Genomic DNA, 21,651 nt, shown 5'->3' on the forward strand with positions numbered 1-21,651 from the left:
TCTAGTTCAAAACTACATTCTAGCGTTTTTCCTTTCCATATGTTAAACTCTCTGCTGCAATAGTGAGAAATCTGTCTTCCATTATCTTCAGTTTATTTATTTATTCATTCATTCATTCATTCATTCAGTTCCCTTGAGTAGCCAATCTCCTGACTTGCTGGGCCACCACCCTGCTCAGATGCACCCCCTTGTGTGGACTTAGATCCCTGCTTAGGCAACCTGTAGCAATGCCTCAGGGCTCCCTTCGTCTTCCTCAGCTTCATGGGGCTGGGCTGCCACTGGGCTGCAAGAAGAAATGTTGGTCAAGTAATTCAAATTTTAAAAAGCAAAAAAAAAGGAACACAACAACAAAAAATGTTTGTTATAGGTTAATTAGATAACAAGAACTTGACTAGTAGACCAGATCTGAGACTAGTGTGAGCCCTAGCAGTAGAGAGAATGGTGATCAGAGAATAAATATCAGCTGTTTAATAAGGGTTCTCATGGGTGCTGAATGATTTACCTGGGTTAGGAAGAAAAATGAGCACATATTCCTCCCTTTCTCTTCTGTGGTCTTTTGCATAGTCCATTGGGCTAAGTAAAGTAGAGTGCAGTCCTTTTGCCCCAGGAGAACTTTTCCATTAATTTAAAGTGTTTTTTATTCCTCCCTATTTCTTACTGCTTACTGCTTCTTAGGCTCTGCAGAAGCCCACTTTTTGTCCTTAGTAACCTCATCCTTGCTTAAGGTCAGAGTATAATAACCCAGTGAAGGGATGATGAAGTAGAGTGACTTTGTACAAGTGTTTTGCCCTTGAGAAAAGGAACGTAGGAATGATAAATGTGTTGGATATCAAATCTGCCCAACCATAGGGGCTTGGCAGGCTTTTTATGTTGACCAGCTTACATCAGGTGCTCACAGCAGAGATGAGAAGCCTCTTTTCCTGAAGCTGACCTTCCCCTGTCTCTTCCCATCATCATCCTTTCAGGGGCGAGGACGGCAGGAGGTGTGTCACTGTGAGGTAGGATCTGGCCGAGGGGGCCAGCCTTATGTCTCCCAGGAACTCAGAGTGACTGTCTTCCATTTGCTTAGAGAATCACTGTGGGAAGAAGATTGGGATATAAAGGCAAAGCTTAGCCAATGAGTGACATGACCAAGAGTTCAGTGATGATTCCTGGAAATCTGTCGAAAATCTGAGGTCCTTCTCAAGCTCAGACACAATGCTTGTCAGACTTTTGTCCCTCAGCCTTAGTATGCTCAGCAAGATTTTCCTTTTGTCCACACCCTTTTCCTGGCCTCCTGTTTGTTTTAGTGTTTTGGGTTTAGCTCTTTTTCTTTTTTTCCATTACTATTCTTGTGGCTCTTGTGTACTTCTGGTAGAGGGAATTAGGGAGTGGAGATAGTGGGTGGCTGAGAAAAAGTGGAGAAGAGGAAAATTTTTAAATGCTGACCTTTAATGTGGTGAGAATTCATGCTGACTTCATAGTCTGGATAAGCATATGTAAATAATTTGTAAATCATGTGAAAATAAAACTGTGGCCTTCCAGGTTTTTTTCACACACTTGGATCTACAGCTTGGGAAAACCACGTTAGGGAAGGGTGATATGTAAACAGGGCTTGATATTTACCACACCTGATTGCTTTGAGTGGCCTTTTGTTTATATCGAACATCACTGGAAAGTTTCTCTTTCCCTGCTTACTTCCCTCAGAGGCACATATATTTTATGCTTCAGTCTTCTTTAGACAAAAGTCCGGGATATCAGATTGCTGTCCTGTTTTCACTGGGCTCCATGTTTAATCCCTCTGTTTTTTTGCCTTCATTCCAAATTCGGGAATTAGTCTCTTGTGCTATGCCCATAATTTATGCTGCTCTGCTCTGTCTGCTGTTAATGTGGCCATTCTTGTTCTTTGTCAGATATTATGGATTAGTTCTATTCTTTCTGCGGATATGAGTTCTAAGTCTGTACTGTCATACTGTTCTTTGGTTTTTCTAAATTTTCACCGTAGAATGTTGTAGTACCAGGCTCTCTGTGACACTCAGTGTTTTTTTTTTTTTCCAGGTATCTTTCATATATAATGAGCTTATACAGATTTATCAGACCTTAGTAGATAGAGAAAAGGACATTGACCATCCACAAAAGAGGAAATACAACCACTGAAAGTGAAGAGATACTCAGCTGAGCTAGAAATCCAGGAATGCGAACTAAAACATAATGCCTTGGTTATCAAACAAGCAAACATCTCACCTAATGATAATACCCAGTACTGGCAAGCTGGGCACACTTCCCCTTGCTGGTGGCCATGTAAATGGGCATTTTAGGAAACCATTTTGTCACTAGATAATGAAAACCTGAAAGGTCTTTGTGTTCTTTAATAATGCCCCCTCTGGGAATATATCCCAAGGAAATAATTGGGAAAAAACCTTACTCAGAAATTTCATCAATTAGGAACAGTGAAAACAGCAACAGCTCCACATTCAGTGTTTCTTGACCAGCTAATGCCCAGTTATCCCTAATGTCTGACACAGTTTCCCAGGTTGTGAGTAACCATACTTGCAATTTTTCATCCTACCTATTGATGTTGAGTTCTGTGTCAGAGAAGCAGCATCTCATAGTGGTTAAGATCAGGGGTTTTAGAGTCTGCATGATCTGGTGGTGCAAGGTACGTAGTCTTTCTGGGTCACATTGAGTTTGTGTATCTATTTTAAAAATTAGCTATAGGCTGGCATGGTAGCAGATGCCTATAATCTCAGCTTTTGAGAGGCTGAGGCAGGAGGATCGCTGTGAGTTTGAGACCAGCCTGGGCTACAAAGTGAACTCAAGCCTAGCCTGAACTGCAGAGGAAGACCCTGTCTCAAAACAAAAAAAATAAACAATAAAAAAAAAAAAGCCAGGCATTGTGGTGCATGCCTGTAATCCCAGCACTCGGAAGGCTAAGGCAGAAGGATCACTGTGAGTTCGAGACCAGCCTGGGCTACAAAGTGAGCTCAAAGCCAGCTTGACCTGCATAGCAAGACTCTGTCTCAAAAAGACAAAAAGACAGAAAAATAAAAATATTAGATATAATGTGACATACTTCATAGGGTTTCTCTAAGGACTGAATTTATATGTGGTGTTATATACAAAACACAGCATATAGGCTTTTTCACACTTAATATGCATTCAGTATCAAGTAATGATGTCACTCTTCATTATTATGATTATTATTACTGACAGTATTATTTCACTGATCCTTAATTCTAAGTTCTGTTTTCTTTCTTGATCGTTTTTTTTTTTTTTTTCTTTTTTTTGGTTTTTTAAGACAGGGTCTGACTATGTAGTTCAGACTGGCCTTGAACTCACTATGTAGCTGAGGCTGGCCTCAAACTTATGGAGATCCTCCTTCCTCAGCCTCTTGAGTGCTGGGATTACAGGCCTGCACCACCACACCCAGCTAGTTTCTGTTTTCTTGAAACTCTGATCTTGGCAGAGTCTTTCTATCAGGTTTGCAACTCTGTCTTTCTGTCTTTCTATCAGGTTTGCAACTGTGCGATATGATCAAGGAGCCAAGAATATTCGGAACCAGTTCATGCACCTGACAAACTACAGCGTGAATAAGAAGAGTGGAGACTATGTCAGGTACTGGCTGTGTCTGAGCTCAGTCAGAGAAATCAGACTTGGGTCGTAGACGTGGAAAGTTAACACATTTCACTGGAGCATAACATTGGGTTTCTGACCCTGGAACACTTGTGGCAGGGTCATGTAATGCAGTTTTAAGACATACTCGTTGCTGCTTCTCCATAGCACTTCCTTTCTGCACCAAAATATGCCTTCATCATTTTATCTTCCTCATTGTCTTCCCTCACTTCATTAGAAAGTGGGAATTTAATAGACATAAGGAGCTTTTTTGTTTTGGTTTAGTTTTTGGAGACAAGGTCTCACTATATAGCCCAAGCTGGTCTTGAACTCATAGCAGTCCTCCTGCCTCAGCCTTCCAAGTGCTGGGATTACAGGCATGCACCACCATGCCTGGAGGAATTTTTTAGAAGTCAAGAAATGAGGTTACTTCTGCACTTGGAAAACATATCAAAAGCTTAAAATATATGTACTCCTTGACACAGAAGTTCCATTTCTAGGAACTTAATATTAAGAAATAAAGGATGTATGTACAGGCTCAAAGGCAAGAATGTTTTCTACTGTATTGTTAGAGGTGGTAAAAGTACGTTATGAGACAGTATATGCAACTGAATTTCCTCATTGAATAGAGGTCTAAAGCTATTTTTGTTGAGGAAGGAGAAAAAAGGGAGAAGGATATACACTGAAATATTAACTGTGCTTAACTAGAAAGGGTGGGATTGTGGGTAGGTGATTTTTGTTTTATGTGCGTCTATATATTTTCTAGATTTTGTTTGATCTAGAAAAAAATTAAAGAGAAAAATAAAACCATCTCAGGAAAGAATTCAGTGAAAGGGAGTACCAACCCAGCTGTGTGGAAATATTCCCTTTGCTCTGTTTTCTTTCATCCTGATAATTTTGCCAGAAAGTGGAAAAATAGGAAAGAAACCCAAGCAGTCACTTTCTACTCAGACTAAAAATAGGTGCCTAGCATGTCCAAAGAGAGAAAGAAGGGAAGGTGTGTAGGAGGGCTGGGTAGCTGCTGAAGCTACGTAGGTTTCATTGAGTGGCCCGTGACTGCTGTTATATGTTGGCTAAAGATGTCTCGTCCTTCAATGGGGAAGGGGAGTGGAGATATGGCTGGTATAGAGGGTGGAATGATGCCAGGGATCAAGAGGGCAGCTGCAAAAGCAAGGTTGCAGACTGCAGGACTTGTTAGCATTCATGGGCATCTGCCCCACTTACTGTTACAGCAGCAGAACACTTCCTCCCTGACTTCACTCTAGAGCGTGCTGCCTTCCTTGATGACTCTTGGCTATCACCAGGCAGCATGTGTCTCAGCCAGGGCAGCTCTGTGTGCGGTTAGTGAATTACAGTGCTGCATTAGATTAGCTCACCAGCTCATCCCTGGTCAGCTGTGGTCTAAAAATGGCACCCAAGTTTTTCTAGACTTGTGACATTTACCTCAAGGGCAAGGTGTATGTCCCCAGTGTTACTCATTTATTGCAGTCATTTTTAAATTTGTATACATTTTTACAATCATTTTTAAATGGTTGTATACATTTCTTTTCATGTTTCCTTCACTCTTTTATAATTGGGTAAGGGAGAATTTACCTTCTTCTCCCCTAACATCTTCAGTAGGGTAACGGGCATTTTAATTTTCATTTAAGAAATTAGGGCTGGGGATATAGCAGTGGCACAGTGCCTGCCTGACAAGCACAAGGTCATAAGTTTGATTCCCGGTACCAAAACAAAAAAGAAATTGGTACTTGGTACAGAGGTATACATAACAGAAGAAGAAAAAAATGGCTGAGTACAAGTTAGCAAAACGAACAGTTTTCTGAAAACTTAAAGACGATTGTTATAAAGAACTTTGTTTATGCAGCCCAGCCTACTGACATATATGACCTTGATTCATTAATTACTCTTAGTTGTGATGATCCAGAAGTGGAGGATTATGGGAACAAATGGAGCATGAGCGCTATGCTCAGGTACCTGAAACAAGAAGGCAGAGATACAACTGGTGAGTTTCAGCCCCTTTCCTTCTTGATTCCTCTTCGTACCACTTTACCATCGTCTCTTGCCACGAGTCATTTTTGTACCTCTGATAGTGTTGCTGAGTCACCCAGTGGGGTGATTTGCTCTTGGGGTCACTTTTTCCTGGAGTTTACAAAGTGGGGAAGGGGCTTTCCATGAATCTCCAAACCCCTTTTCTTGTTTCTAGTTTAGAAGTCATAACTTTTTGCTTTAATCCATAGTGAACTTATTTGTCTCAAATGTTGAACTGCTAAATAAAAGGCAGCCAGTTTTTATATGTCTCTATAGGGAGCCTGAGTTCAGATTTTTCTAAATTAATCTCTTTCATTCCTGTTGCTGAGTTGAAGGGACAGAGTGAAGTTCTGGACAGAATGGCCCCTTACTGCTGAGCCCTGAGCAGACTGGGAGCAGTGTCTCAGTCGGGGGTGGCAGAGGTGATGGCGAGGAGGGAGGTGGGGTGGTGACTCTGTTCCCATTCTGTCTTCTCTCATAGGAGACCGCCTGAGCATACACTCATGCCTGTGTTCCTAGCTGTATCAACCTATTTATGGCTGTGTCTGCCCCCAAAGCTCCCATTCCAAGGACTGCAATACAGAGGCTTATAATTGTATCGTGACCTGGTCCTACCCATGTATGCATTTGAGTATTTCCTTCTCTTTCACTTTGAAATTCTTTTTTGCAGCATTGATGGCCCACGTGGAAGACCTCATCATTAAGACTATAATCTCTGCTGAGCTCGCTATTGCTACCGCGTGTAAAACCTTTGTTCCTCATCGCAGCAGTTGCTTTGGTAAGGAGCTTGGGATGTTTTGTGAGGAGTATCCTCTGAGGTTGGGACAGGATTCTGCGGTAGAGAGGCTTAGTGATGCACAAGAATGAGAAGTATATGATGGACTTTGGCTTCTTTCTCAGCTCAGATAGCACATGAGGCACTTCACTAAGAGTCCTTAGGTGGAAGTCCCATGAGGAGTAACTAGCTTTCGGTGTGGAAAGCAGGATTGGAACTATGTGTGGGTCTCTCTGAGTGCAGGCAAAAAAGGAATCCAGCTCTAACGAATATATTGCAGAGCTCTTTGGCAGCCAGAGTAGGAACTGTTCCAAGAAGCCCTGGCTGGTACCAGTATGTGCTTTCTCCCACTTTCTGATGATTCTTTTTTTTGTTTTACTCTTCTTTCCAGTGGGTTATTTTTCTTCTTCCTCTTCCTCCTCTGTCTCCTCCTCCTTTTCTTTTCCCTTCCACTTTCTCCTCTTTTCTGTCTCTTCCCCTTCTACTCCAGCCCCAATCTTCTGATTGCATCAAGGAGGAATACTAAGCAGGTCTCAGATAATGGGTCAGGAAAGCTGTTCCCTACTGACCCTGCTAACTGTGGCTGTGGTATCGAGACTGTGGGTGTGTGTTTGTTTTTTATGCTCACAGGAACTTGGTAGTAATCACCGGTATGAATGTCTATAAAGTCATATATGCTTTCAGCAGAGGCTGGGCTGGTTGGTACAATGTACTCTCAGGTCACTGACAGATTGATTGAAGCATAGTGTGGTGCAGTACATGCAGTAAGGATGTAAGGGGTGTGACTTGCATAGGGGGTAAGAAACCTGGGTTGAAGAACCAGGCAGCCTTGAGGTGAGACCCATTTGCACCCCTTGCTAGCTACTTTGGTGATTTTCAGCAAGTTAATCTGTTTTCTCAGCTGTAAAGTGGCAGCTGCAGTGGTGCCTGCTTCTTAAGAGTACCATGCAGATCAAATGAGATGGTGCATGCAAAGTGCTTGGTGCAATGTGGGTCCTTAAGCTGTACCTAATAACAATTATTTTCTTATTATTTTTATAATTAGTCATTATAATGGCTTATCCTAATAGTCTGTGCTAAAGCGGCACTAAAATAAGGGAACTAGTGAGACTCTAAAGGGAAGATGTAGATAAATCTGAACCTAAAGTTTCACAGGAATAAAAGTGGTTATAATATCACATTAAAATGGATTCTAGATATCCATGTCTTCAGAAGTCCTTAAATGTCTCCCTAGGCTTAAATAATGTAATTGCAACCCCGTTTGGCCTTCAAAGCCTCTAAATGTCCGACCCTAGCTGACTTTTCTAGAACTTCATGTCCTCCTCTTAACTGATAATCCAGCTGTTCTCTACTCTACCTCTGAGCAGGCCATGCTGTGTTCCTCAGACAGTGCCCGCTTTCTGTTGCCATCTTGAAGACCCTTCTGTTGTCCTGGCACATCTGCTTCTTTTCTAAGACTCAGCCTCTCATGGCCTCCTCCAGGAAGCCTTGCCTCGCACAGCACCCTGTCGTGTCTCCTCTCCTGCTATGCTGGCTCATTTCATTCTTATTCCCATTGCTGCATGATGCTTTGCTCATCACTGTACTTGGCCAGGAGTCTCTGGGTTTATCTTTTGGAGTTCTTAATAGTCTCTGTGTCCCCCTTCCCACCTCGCCGTGTTTCTTACACCATTTCCCTGGACTTCTGAGGACCTTTTCTAAACCTTTGCACCTTATTTTATTTATTCTGTGTCTGGATCGTTTTTCTTGTTACTCTACTTCATAGATCACTGATATTTTCAAGACAAAGTCAGGTATCCCTTCTTTGGTGACCTCCTTTCTAACTGTGGTCAAGATTGCACTCTTCACCCTTGGGCTCCTGTGCTCTGGTCTTAACTGTACCAGTCCTTGTGTGTTGTCTGGTAGCTGTTTATGTGCCCATCTCTCCTACTGGAGCAGAAGCTCCTTGAGGTCACTGACAGGATCTCCATTGACTTTGCCCTCTAATACAGAGCAGTGGCTTTTGCTCTTAGAGGGTATTTGGAAATGTTTGCCAAATGAATGATTGGTGTTTGCTCTAACTTCCCTTTGATGACCTGGCAGGAGGCTTCCCAGTGGACCTAGTTTGGTAAAGGCCTAGAACTCTTACAATTATTACAGTGTGTTAACAGTATAGGTATGTGTTGTTCTATCCAGTGTGTCAGGTCCTGTGAACGAGGTGCCCACGGATGATAAGGAAAAGAAAGAGAGACAAGAAAAATAAGAGAGGCAAAAGTCTGGGATCAGGGGGCTTACAGCCTCTCGGACTGCAGCCTCGAATACCAATTTCTGTCACCTTTTTTTTTTTTTTTTTCGTCTTTTTGAGACAGGGTCTCGCTGTGCAGTTCAGGCTGGCCTTGAGCTCAGTTTGTAGCCCAGGCTGGTCTTCAACTCACAACGATCCTCCTGCCTCAGCCTCCCGAGTGCTGGGATTACAGGCCTGCACCACCACGCCCAGCCCTTCAGTCATCTTTTACCTAGCGAGAACCTAGGGCATAGCTAGTACTAATGGGCAGATACCAAACATTTTAGCAAGGATAATCAAACGATTATCCTTTTCCACATGTAATCCAAGACACGCCTGTAATCCCAGCACCCAAGAGGCTGAGACAGGAAGATCATAAACTCAAGGTTAAACAAACCATTGTGTCCTTAATGGATTCTAATCAAAGAATGTCCTTCTGCACAGGTATGGGGGTACAGAAGTAGAACTCTAAAACCTCATTAGATTAAAATAATAAATACAAGTTTCTTTTCTACATCTACTTGGTTCTTGTATGAAAGTAAATTTCTCAGTCAGGTGTGGTGGTGGCGTACACCTCTAATTCTAGCTCTGAGACTGAGGCAGGAGGATTGCCACGAGTTTGAGGCCAGTCTGAGCTACACAGTGAGTTAAGGCCGGCTGGAACTATATAGTTAGACCCTGTCTCCAACAAAACAAACAAACAAACATTTCTCATAGCCCTTGTTGTGAGAATCTTTGTTCTAGGAAGTTAATCATGAAAACTTAAATGTTTCCTTTTCTATCTTGTTTTATTACCTGACTGCCTTTTGGAAGCGTAGGAATTTACCAAACTTCCTGGCAGTTGAACATTTCAATGGGAAGACAGTAGTGACTTCCTCTGACTCTGTGAAATACCCACTAGTCCATAGGGCCAGCGTGGGTCTCCTTTCTCCTTTCTTGCTTGTGTTCAGTTTCAGTCAACTGAGTGTATCTGGAGTTTTTTCAATTGTTGACTGTGTTGTTGGGTTTTGTGGTTCTAATTCCACTTCCTGTCAGCCCTGGGATCTTGTGTGCTTCGTTAGCCTCCGCCGGGCAGATGTGACTCTGCATACGTGAGTATATTTGTATGAGCCTCTTTGTGTCCTCTAACTCTTAACCTCCCTTGAGGTTTAAGTTACAAGGAGTAAGCTTTTTCTTTTTTTCATTTGCCTTAGAGTAAACAGGAAGTGAGAGTTTCCCAGAAGATTTTGGCTTAAACAGAGGATTGGTACTTTTAGGGGAAGCAAGTAGTTCAGGAATGGGTCTCCCAGTAGTCTTCTGGTTATTGTTGCTGACCTTCTACCATATGAATCTCTGCCAGGGGCATTCCATTGCCATCTGAGGGTTTCTGTCCTGTGATTTCTTTTCCCATCCTACCACCTGTAATGTCCAGTTCTGTTGCCAGGAACCTTCAGTTATTTCATTCATAGCTTTATTTACACATTTAACTTTTTTTCAGTTTCTGTCATGTGCCTGGCATAGGTAAGTCTTTGAACACTGCATTGCCATCAACAGTTTGTTCCTCTCAAACCAGATTTTACATTGATGAATACATATATATATGTGTGTGTGTATATACATATATATATATACATATATATCTGTATTGCATCATCAGATTTATGTATAGGTTTGAAAGCCTTCACAGACTATTTTGAAACCTAGCCGTTTAATGCTTTTTCATAGGATTGTATGTCTGGGCAGACCTTAGCAAATAAATAGTCCAGGTATAGAAATGGAGACCTTGAGAAATTAATCCCTCTCAGGTTCTGCAGCTAGTGAGTGGAAGAGCTCAGACGAAGGAGGCCAGAAAAGTGGAACTTAGGAAGATTAGTCCTAGCAGTCATAGCATCTTGATCACAGGGCTTCAGTTGTAGAATTTTTGATGCCTCCTCCAGTAAAACAGATTTTTGACAATGTAATTATTACTGCCTCCCAAGATTGTGAGAATGTCATGCCGTGTGTAAGAATATGCTTCAGTAGCAACTCTTCAGATGTGCAGAGGAAATTGGCACTGGGAGACAACTATGAGAACAGCCTTTTCACTATTTGAAGAAAAACAGCCAAAAACAACAGGATGTTAGCTGTGCTCTAAAGATGTTGCTGCTGACAGCGGTTTTATCTTTGTGTGTGCGGATAGCTGAGGTGATGAGCTATGATCTGGTCCTTTGTAGTGTAGCATCATGTGGACCAGCTGTGGGGCCACTTAGGGCATGAATAAGCTCAGCCATGTTTTGCTGATACCAGCGACGTTTGCTGAGACCAGCCGTGCTAGGGGCCTCTCTCTGTTTTTGTTACTTCTGTTCTTGACCATTTTGCAGTGTACACTGACATTCTCAGAGGGAAGGTGTCCATAAATGACTGTGGAATGAGTAGAAATGGGAAACATACCAATACAAAAATAAGGAAAGTCAAAGTGTTCACTTCTGAAGATAATATCCTTTCCTGGTTTATCCCTGGTTAGGCTGGAAAGAAAGTTTACCGTAGCAGGGATTTCTGCAGGACATACCTGCTGTTTGTCAAATGAACATTGTTTTTTCTCTTTAGTCCTCAACAATATTGTTGGTATTTAGTACCAATAATATATCATAAAATCCTTGTTTTATACACAAGAAAAAAAGATTCAGAAAGATTAAGTAAGTTGTCCTAGGTCATGAGGCCAATAAATAGCAAAGCCAAGTTTGGGAGGCAGGCCTCTCTGGCTCTTTCTCCACCCACATAAAGACAAGTTCGGATGAGTCCGGCCACTTTTGGCATGCCTTGTATTCTGGACTTTCCTCTTCTGTCCTGTAACTAGATCTCAGGGGAACACTTTCCTTTTTTCTAGCAGATCAAGCCTGGAAAAGGCACTCTTTCTCCTGTAGTCAACAGTACCTCGTACTAGATACTCCTTGCAAGTCTACCTTTACATCTGATAGCCAGATACCATATTGATTTAGTGGACTAGCTAACAGTTGGCTTTGGGCGTTTTCTTTTATTTAGTTCATTTTCCTATGGGATCTTGGTCTGTTTTTTTCCAGATTTCTCCTTCTGGATCCCACTATAAAGACTTTTCTCTTAGCTTTTGAATTCAAATCCAAAGCCAAGGTGAGAAGAATTTCCTTTATACAAAAGAATTTTAATGACAGAACTGGAGAATATCAGCACTTTGCATTGCCTTGGGGACTATCATTTCAGTTGGGGTTTTATTTCTGTGGAAGATTAGTGGATTATTTCCAAAATTAGTGGTGTAGCATGCTTAATAATCTCTTAGGCCTTAGATGGACCATTTCTTTAACAATCTTTTTTTCTGTACCCTTCTCTAAGCCATCTTTTATTAGGTTTTTCCTTAATAAATCTTTATTATGTAAAATTCTTTTTCATATTTAATGCAGGGAATTGAACCCAGGATCTTGTACATCCTAAGAAAGTACTCTAGCACTGAGGTACATTTCTAGCCCTTGTGAAATTCTTAATAAGAATTTTTCTTACTGTTTTTAGGATTGTTGGTTTTATTATAAATAAGTTAAGTTGGATCAGGATTATTTTGGAGGGAGGTTATTACAATTTATTTTTAAATTGTAGGTTACTTTGTCTTCTTTGAAAATTGTATATTGCTTTTTGCTTACATTTTTTAAATATTTCTTCATTGTTTTCTATGTATTAGTTATGGAGAAGGCTACTTGGTGTAACACCAGATAAGACATGGCTCTTGCCCTTAAAAGATGAAGATGAGCAGGGATAATATGATAAATGACAGCAAAAGTATAGTGACTGTAATGCTCTTAGAATACAAGAATTATCAGATTTGCCTAAGGCAGCCAGGAAAAGCCATTTCTGAGAGAGAGCACATGATGTGCAAAATGAATATCGTGACCAGATGTGGCATTTTTTGAAATGGTAAGAAGTGTGACTAGATGTAGCTGGCATGGAATGGGCGTATAAGAGATAAGGTTATGTAGGTGGATTAGGGCCAGATTAAAAAGACTAGTAAATTTGACTTTATCTTGGGGAAACATTCCCTGGAGGTGCAGGAGAAAAGTAAAGTTATTATTTATTTCTTTAATTTTTATCATAGTTTGACCCAAAGCTCCAGATGACTGAGTTGCAACAAAGGAAATACTGTACAATGTTATTAGCAGTGGTCAATTTAAAATCCTCTAGGAATAAACCTTACATTAGTATCTATTGCTAAACCAGTTTATTCCCTGTCACTGTGTGACTATTAGACTTTTTTTTTTTTTTTGAAGAGGTCATTCTGATGGCCTTGGAGAATGGACTGCAGTGGGGGAAGATGGTGCTAGGGAAATGACATAGGCAGTAAGAGGTATGCAGTGACAGTATACACTTACCACGTGACCAAACATTCCCACTCCTAAGTATTTACCTAGGAGAAATGAAACCATATGTTCTCACAAATACCTGTGCACAAATATTTATAGCAGCTTTATTCATAATGGCTAAAAATTGAAAACAACACAAATATTCATCAGCTGCTGATTAGATAAATTATATCCATATTGTAGGGTATTACTCAGCAATAAAAAGGAATGAACTGCACTATTGATACATGTAACAACATAGGTAAATCTCAAAAACACAGCACCAAGTGAGAGAAGCCAGGCTCAAAAGCTACAAATTAAAACAATTCCATTTATTTGACTTTCTGAGACAGGCAGAAAACAAAAATCAGATCAGTGATTGTCAGGTGATGGGGGAAGTGGAAATTAACTACCAAAGGGCAAGGCAATTTGTTTTAGCAGGATTTTTTGTGCTCTGTGTACATTAACTCTGATCAAACAGTAGTGAAGTTAGTCTGTTTTTCTCAGGGAAAAAGTGTAAGCAGTTTATTTAGTGACACAGGGTAGGGTGTTTGAGGAGTGAATGAGACTTCTGAGAATCTGATGTGTTCGACGTATGTATACCAAGGAGTGCACACTGTGATTTTTTTTCATAGAGAGAATTTCATTAGTAATAATATGAAGGGCTCCAAAGTTAACCTCTCATCCCTGAATTTGTTAAATAAAACAAGCTTGCTTTGCTCTTTATCATTGTTGGGAAAGTAGAAGAAAATCACTGAAGATTCCAGAAGCCATGGAAACTTGATCTTTGGCTCTCTCTGTTCTTAAATAGTATTAGTGATGCAGGTGGCTTGTCACAATCCTGCTATGCTGCCATTGGCTTCCTCTTTTCTGTTCTTTCTATCTACAGACCAAGTGTTTTATTTTCTTTCTTCAAATGAAAATTGAAATCATTGGAGAGGAAAAATAATAAATATATTTTACATTTAGATGTCTTCTTGACATGGGTTGCAGAAGCAAGATCTTAGGTGTTCGGGAAGGTGACAGAAGGATCCTAACGCGATGCCTTCAGTAGATCCTTCTGCTTTCAGAATATAGTGGGGGGGGTGGCAGTAGCAGACAGTCTTGAGCAAGCCTGGAGCAGGATTGACACTGAATATGTCTCATTCCTTTTCCCAGCTTTTTTATACATAAGCACAGCATGCCCATTAACTTTTTCTGAGTCAGATTGCTATCTAAGCAGAAATTGGAACATCAATGGAGTGGATGAATAAATATTGGAATTTTGTTGCATTGTTTTAAAATTATTCCTAGGATGTGATTACCTTCCCTTAAATTTGTAAAGCTTTTGCTTCTACTTTCACTTACTGCTTATAGTCTGCGAGTTTCTAAGCCTCTAATGGCAGCTGATTCGATTAAAACTTCCAGATCTTTGTGCAGTCATGATGTAGAAAATTGTGCAGTCACGATGTTACTGTGTTGTGTTGTATTTCTAGAATTGTATGGCTTTGATGTGCTCATAGACTCTACCCTGAAGCCATGGTTGTTGGAAGTGAATCTCTCCCCTTCCTTGGCCTGGTAAGTCAGTTCTATCAATATGAAAAGGATAAACCTGCAAGTGGCACTAAAACACCTTCTTTTAGGGGCAGGAGCATTTCTTATGACACCGGAAGACACAAGTTGTTAGTCACAGATGACTTGAATTTTTTTAATTTAGAGGACTTATGGTATGTTGTCAAAGTTCATATGTCAACCAGGGTCCCTGTTTTCCTAGTCATGTGCAATATGTATTTACTGTTGATTGGGCTTCTATGAAATGATTCTTACATTCATTTTTATTCCCAGTTTTTTTTTTTTTTAACTTTGTAGGTTTTCTGTTAAGGCTAAAGAAATACATAAAGTATTATGCTCCCCACCTTTTTTTTTTTTGACCAAAGTTTTGTACATACCAAAGTCCTTATCAACTTGAAAGAGATGAAGCTAAGGGTTGGGGATTTAGCTCAGCTGCACAGCACCTGCCTGGCAAGCACAAGGTCGTGAGTTCGGTTCCCAGTACGGGGGGGAAAAAAAAAAAATAGAGGTGAAACTAGATGTAGGGGACTGTGAATAATGTCTGATCCTTTTGTCCTGCTCCATGTTCTGGTGTCCATCCATGATAAAAATCTGAAAACTTCAAAGTGGGCATGGTGGTGCATGCCTATAATACCAGCACTCAGGAGGCTGAGGCAGGAGGATCATTCTGAGTTCAAGGCCAGTCTGGGCTACAAAGTGAGTTCAAGACCAGCCCGAACTGCACAGTGAGACCCTGTCTCAAAAAGACAAAAAAAAAGTCTAAAAACGTGAAACTTTTAAAAACCAATCTATTTTTTAGAAGAATGAAATATATTTTTCAGTATGAAAGAAGATTCTGTTTACACCCACAGTTACAGCCGGAATTTCTATTCGCTATCTGCTCTCTAAACAGAGAACCCTAGAGATCTATGCCACAGACCACCCAGCTGCTAAGTTTTTAAGGCTAAGAGATGTTGGCAAAATGCCAGGTAATCAAATAAAGACAGATTGACTACTCTGTAGAGTGGGAGTTTGGCTTAATTTCAGTAGTAAGGTGTAAAGCTAGATTCTGCAGATGCTTTCAGTGTTACGCTGCACTTTCGTCAGGTCAGCCTTTTGCGGATGCCTGGTAAAGTATATTTGACAGTGTCAGAGATCCCCAGGGTGAACACAGCGTTCAGCAGCCAGAATAGCCTGGTTCAGGAGGAAAACCTCAACAGTAAAGCCAATACAGAGGCCACCTACTTTCATTCCATGTTTGTTTCCGTGTAAGATCCTCCTGCGTCATCTGAGATTTTGGTGTGGCTTGCTTGTATCCTTTTGCTCTGTTTGTAAGCCTGCAAGCCTAAGAAGATTGATTAGAACAGAAAATGAAGACTTGACCAGCAGCATTTGTTTGTTTGTTTGTTTTTGGTTTTTTGCCGTGCTGGGGACTAAACCTAGGGCTCTGAGCATGCAAGGCCAGTGCTCTGCCCCTTACTTAGCTACACCCCCAGCCCAGAAGACTAAAAACATAGTACAAAGATGGCCGGAGCTTCTCATCGTCCGTGTGAAAAATGATTCAACAATTGCATCAGTAATGCCTGGCTTGGACGACCGGCACACTCACAAAAGCATATACTGAAAGTCTGAACCTCTAAAATCCACAGTGATAATGAAACCATATTCTTGATTTGTACAAACTTTAAATTGTACAAGGCTTGGAGAATGAAAAGATTCCTTTTCAAGGAATCAGTGTGTTAGTGCTGAGCCTGTCTTACAGAGCATGTGTTTAAAAGCAGTCTTTTATTTCTTGTATTTTTGCCCAGGTTTCTTTTTTTTTTCCCCATGGATTTGATGTGCTTTTTGTGTTGCTTTCTCATTGACATTTGGAAAGTTTGCTACATGGGGGCCCATTAGGACGCAGTTACTCTGTTAACTTACAGAATTACCAATTGTTCTTTTTTTTTTTTTTTTTTCTGTTCTGTTAGTGATGCACCTCTGGATCTAAAGATTAAAGCCAGTATGATTTCAGATATGTTCACTGTTGTAGGTGAGTAGTGCTGTTTTCTGAACTGAACTCACAGAAAAATGAACCAGAGCATCCATTTTGTCAGGCTCCATAGGTATTGCCAACTGGCAGTTCCGAAGCCATGCCGAATGTTTTGTACTAAAAAATTATATTTTCAGGGAAGTGTTTATATGTTTCTGCTCCCCCTGGCTCCATTCTGTCCCAAGGTTGAACCACAACTAAGGCTGAGACCTGGGGCACAGGAATTATGAGCTGAGGCAGAGAATTAAGTGAAGATCTGTAGAGGGTATACTTTTCTCTCAGCTGGGAAAGTGAAACCCACTGCAGAAGCCTTGTTACAAAGGAGACTGGCTGTATTTCTGCCTTATGTAGACATAAGGCAACATGATCCCTTATGTAGTAGTTACACTCAGAGCTGCGCAAGGGAGAAATCCCATTTTAAGTAGACAAGCCAAAACTTTGAAATGGAGATGGCCATTCAGGTGGGTATGAAGTGGATTTATTGTTGGCTTTTAAAATTCTCTCCAAAGACGTTATAAAACGTATTTGAGATGAACTAGTACTTGATGTACCAGTAAATGCTATAAAACTTAGCTACTTTATTCTTCTTGGATGGGAATCCACCTCTTTTTAGGAAGTAGGTGAAATTAACTGAAGTCATTTCTTAAGCCATAGATAATTTACAAAGCCCATTTTCAAAGTTTCCAGTAGACCACCTTCAGCAGTTCCAGAAGTAGATCGTGTAACAACACAAGACTGCTCACTTGTTGGATTCTCTCTGGAAAAACTTTATTTTTCAGTCATCATCCAGGAAGCTATTTTAAAAATAACTTGTTTTTATTAACAACTATGTATTTTAAAATGATTACTTGCACATTTTTGGGATTTATCAAAAATTCACATATCTTTGTCAGTCAGAATCACATTTCAGCTACTTATCCACCAGCATAATCCGCTTGAGAATGAGTCTCTGTGATATTTATGATCATGAAGCCAAATTTGTACACATAAAGCTGAAGCCAAACTTACTTCTTGTAAAATGGCAGGTTTTAATGTTGCTCATTTCCCACTCAGGATTCGTATGCCAAGATCCTGCCCAGCGAGCATCAACACGGCCGCTTTATCCCACCTTTGAGTCTTCCAGGCGAAACCTTTTCCAGAAACCTCAGGTAAGCAGATCCAGTAGCAGGGAGCCTGGAGCAGGCTTGCTGGGAAGTGGTAGCAGATGAAAGTGAGGAAGCTGAGGTATGTGGCGGTGAGGTCACCTAGGGCCGGAGACTCGGGGATCCTTGCACACAGAAAGTAGTTTATGTTTGCCTGTGGCTGATAGCTCATACTTTCAATGCTCCTCAACAAACTTAGACCTGCTTGGGTTTTTTTTCCCCTGTCATCTTTTTTCACTACTTTTCCTTTTTCTTTTTTCTGCCTTTTAAAAACTCACATCCCCCTCCTCTGTTGACATACTCATAAACAAAGCACAGAGAGGGAGGTGTTAGTGCCTTCTTGCTGTTCTTCAGACTAGTTTCATAAAGATGCTCTGTTGAAATAGTATCTTCTCTACATGTGATTCTCTTCAAAAGGAACCTTAATGATCTTAAGGCGTTGACTGAAGCTAAATGAAATAAATGCCTAGGGAAACTTTTGCATATCAGAAACACCATTTGGTCTCGCACCACTCTGGTCTTTCTGCATTCTGCGTGTAAACCAGTCAGCTGAACCTATTGTCCACTTGTTCCATGATCTCTTTTGTCCCTGTTTGTTTTGAGACTGCTAGTTTCCACTTCTCTGTCTTTGCCTTTAATTAATATATCTTATTTAAAAGATCTGACTTCCTCCTTTCCACGTATTCACCAAAGTTTGATTACTTTGCCTACTCAGAAGTTTTGGAGATCTTTCCCTATTAAATCCATCCCACTCTGTAGTGACCTTGTTTTTCATTTCCACATTACTTACTTGTTCCATATTGACTTATTCTGTATTCATTGATTGTTGCTTTTTAAATTAATTAGTACTCCTTCCCCTGATTGCAAACACTTTGAAGGCGGAAACAGTTTGTTTCTCTCTCCTCCCTCTTCCTGTTCCTTTTTTCCTCCTCTGCTTTTGATTCCTCTCCTACCTCCTCTTCAGTCCTTTACTCCTCCCTTTTCTTCCATTCCTCTTCCTCCTCCTCTTTTGCTTGCTGGTCTCATTCAGAGCAGTTCTGTTCCTATTTGCCAACCTTTTGTGCTATTTTCATTAAAAGAGAGTTTTCAAACTCAGATGGGTAAGTAAGGGCAGATCTAATGAAGCCAGAGTCAAGTCAGAAGGAGATGACAGAGGTCAGCTGGAAAGGGCGAGCCTCACGCAAAAGGGGCAGCTGTTTAACAAATGTGCTCAAGCTGATCACTGCATAGGTGTGGGCCAAGGGTGCTGAGAAATCAGAAATCTTACTTTTAAATATTGGCAACTAATTCATGAAAAGAAAAAAAGTGACAACTACTTTGCAGGCCAACCATAACACGCCTTTCAGCTAGATTCAGTTTGTGAGCTGCTATCTGTGATCCCTGCTCTGGGATGATTCCCTAATTTGTATTGTGATGTGGAACAGGATGTACAGTATTTTAAGAGGAATTGTCTTGGATTAGAAATAAAACCAGGCAACAGAATAGTGCTTCATCAGTGCATCACCACCGATCAAAGGGTTTCCTTTAATTTTTAAAATGAAAAAGTAGAGAATTAACCTAAGTGTAGTAGGAAAGCTTAATTTATGCAATCACCTTCCTTCACAGATTGTTCCCTGCAGCATTGCGGCAAGAACTGCAGAGCTGTGCGTAAGGGGTTCTGAGCGTTTCTGTGCAGTTCTGACATGGTTTCTGCCAAGTTTCACTCTAGGGACAGACATAAATCATTCTTGGATGAACAGGTCCCTTTTTTGGCTTGCTTGTCACTTTTACTGGCAGTTCTTTGCAGATCATAGAGAATCTGATCAATGTTTGTTTTGCTGACTGATAGATAATGGCATGGGCATCGCCCACAAGCAGCTTACAGAATACTTATGTAAAGGCTAAAGGAACTGTGGATTAGTTGTGTGTATTGCGGGAAACAAATTTGTCAGGTGGTCTAGTTCACTTTAGGACCTTCCATACCTGGCAGTAGGAGTGTGCCCTTAGTGGTGAGAGGGTTTGAAGTGCAAACTCTGTAAGAGGGAGTAATGTGAAAAAGAACAACTTCTCTAACCGTCCAGTGACAAAGTGTTGTTCTGTACTTAGAGATTGTTTTTTCCCTTTTCATATCATATATGTAGGAGATAGGAAATACAGACATGATAAACCTTTGTTCCATTTTTTCTCTCCTTTATAGTGTCGTAGGTCTGCAGGGTCTTGCTCTGCATTTGAGACAGGGTCTCACTATGTTGCTTGTTTTTTTTGTTTTTGAGACAGGGTCTTGCCATGTTGTTCAGGCCTTGAACTCACTATGTAGTTGAGGCTGGCCTCAAATTGGCAGTGATCTTCCTGCCTCAGCCTCCCAAGTGCAAGGATTAGAGCTATCAGCCACCAGCACAGCTTTGCCTGTATTTTAACATGATTACATGTAGCTGCAGTACTTGGATTGCAGAAGATTGCGGTAGGCATGTTGGTGAGCAAGGCTTCTCTCTAGTGTTATATATTTCAGTGCTGCCTACATGATGCAGAGCCTCTCTGGATGTGTTTAGCAAACTTTACGCATGTTAAATTCTTTAAATCTTAGCATTCTTTGCAGTTTTCTGCTTTGTCTCTCTCTATTAACAAAGCATTGCCCTCCACAGTAGTTTCATCAGAGCTGAGGAATAAGACAAAAAAGTTTCTGCTCTGACGATGTACACTGTGTAAGTTTTCTTTTTTCATGTCAAGTTTTTTGTTGGCTTTTAGTATTTCTCCTTTGTCTGTCTTTTCCTTTTAAACCCAGTATCTCTAGATTTTTCTCTTCCCTTAAACATTGTTTGTATTTTCCGCCCTCTACAAATTGTATTGCATGTTATTATGGAAAGAATGTGGATTTTAGAATCAGTTGGCCTTGCATTCAGATTTGATTTCTGCTGTCCTTGGCTGATACACCCCAGGCAGGTCCCCTTTCCTCCCTGAGTGTCGGTTCCCATATCTGCCAGATGGGGGTAATCATATTTGCACTGAATTAGGGGGAGGAGAAAAGAATAAAACCTGCGTAAAATACTTAGGGTATTTCTACACACTTAGTTTACACTCAGAAAATTTACTGCCCTTCATACTTTTTTTTTTTTTTTTGGTCTTTTTGAGACGGGGGTCTCACTATATAGCTCAGGCTGGTCTTAAGCTTACTTTATAGCCCAGGTCGGTCTCGAACTTGCGAGGATCCTCCTGCCTCAGCCTCCTGAGTGCTGGAATTACAGGCATGCACCACCACACCCGGCTTGCCCTTCATACTTTTTAGTTCTATTTTGGTTCTCTCTCTCTCTCTCTCTTTTAAGATTCAGGATACTTTTTATTAAGTAAGGCTACCACATTTTACTGCTTTTTTCATGGGCCCTGAGGCTTCTAGTTTTGTATTGTTTTTCTACTAAACTATAAGCTTCTTTATTACCATTTTTAAATTTTTATTAGTACATATTTGTAGTACGTGCCATGTACAGTCATCTTGGGGAGTAGTTAACATGTTCATGCTAGAGCTTGTTTCTTTTCTTTTTTTTTTTGGTTTTCCTTTTTTCCCCCATAGTCAGTATTTGGGTGTTACTTTGATATTCATCAATCCATAGTCATGTTTTTCACATTTGCTGTCATCTACGAATGCTGTTTTATTTATTTTTTTCTTCCTCACATTAATGAAAACTAAATAATGCTTATTACTAGTCCTGGAAATTACTGTTTAATTTATTACCATTTATGCCATCTTGCAGTTACATCTTTTAATTAGTCTCAGTTTTTGTCCATTCATTATGTCATAGCACCATCCCCTGAATGGAAATAGAACTTAGAATAAACATTTTATGAAATTTTCTCAAATGCATCTGCTATAAGTCCCCCTTTTTGGTAATTTTGTTCTAAAAGTCAAATTTTTAAATCATGTTTTACAATAAATAAAAGTCTCCATACTACTATTCTTTAAAAGCTCATTGAACTCTAGATGTTATGGATTTTTTTTT

At 40.5% G+C, this 21,651-nt stretch overlaps 1 protein-coding gene across 9 annotated transcripts in view; it reads left to right on the top strand.

The window, feature by feature from the left end:
• Ttll5 (tubulin tyrosine ligase-like family member 5) overlaps nucleotides 1-21,651 on the top strand; it is a gene marked incomplete at its 3' end in the record, with an annotated part of 241,514 nt that overhangs the window by 64,737 nt on the left and 155,126 nt on the right. For all 9 annotated transcript variants that reach the window (XM_013510126.1, XM_005414950.2, XM_005414953.2 and 6 more), the window contains 6 exon segments: nucleotides 3,493-3,594; nucleotides 5,502-5,593; nucleotides 6,290-6,397; nucleotides 14,452-14,533; nucleotides 16,477-16,538; nucleotides 17,592-17,686. In XM_013510126.1, coding sequence (XP_013365580.1) covers nucleotides 3,493-3,594; nucleotides 5,502-5,593; nucleotides 6,290-6,397; nucleotides 14,452-14,533; nucleotides 16,477-16,538; nucleotides 17,592-17,686 — 541 coding nt within the window.

Source organism: Chinchilla lanigera, unplaced genomic scaffold, assembly GCF_000276665.1.
Source record: "Chinchilla lanigera isolate Chin_1 unplaced genomic scaffold, ChiLan1.0 scaffold00211, whole genome shotgun sequence".
Taxonomy (NCBI): domain Eukaryota; kingdom Metazoa; phylum Chordata; class Mammalia; order Rodentia; family Chinchillidae; genus Chinchilla; species Chinchilla lanigera.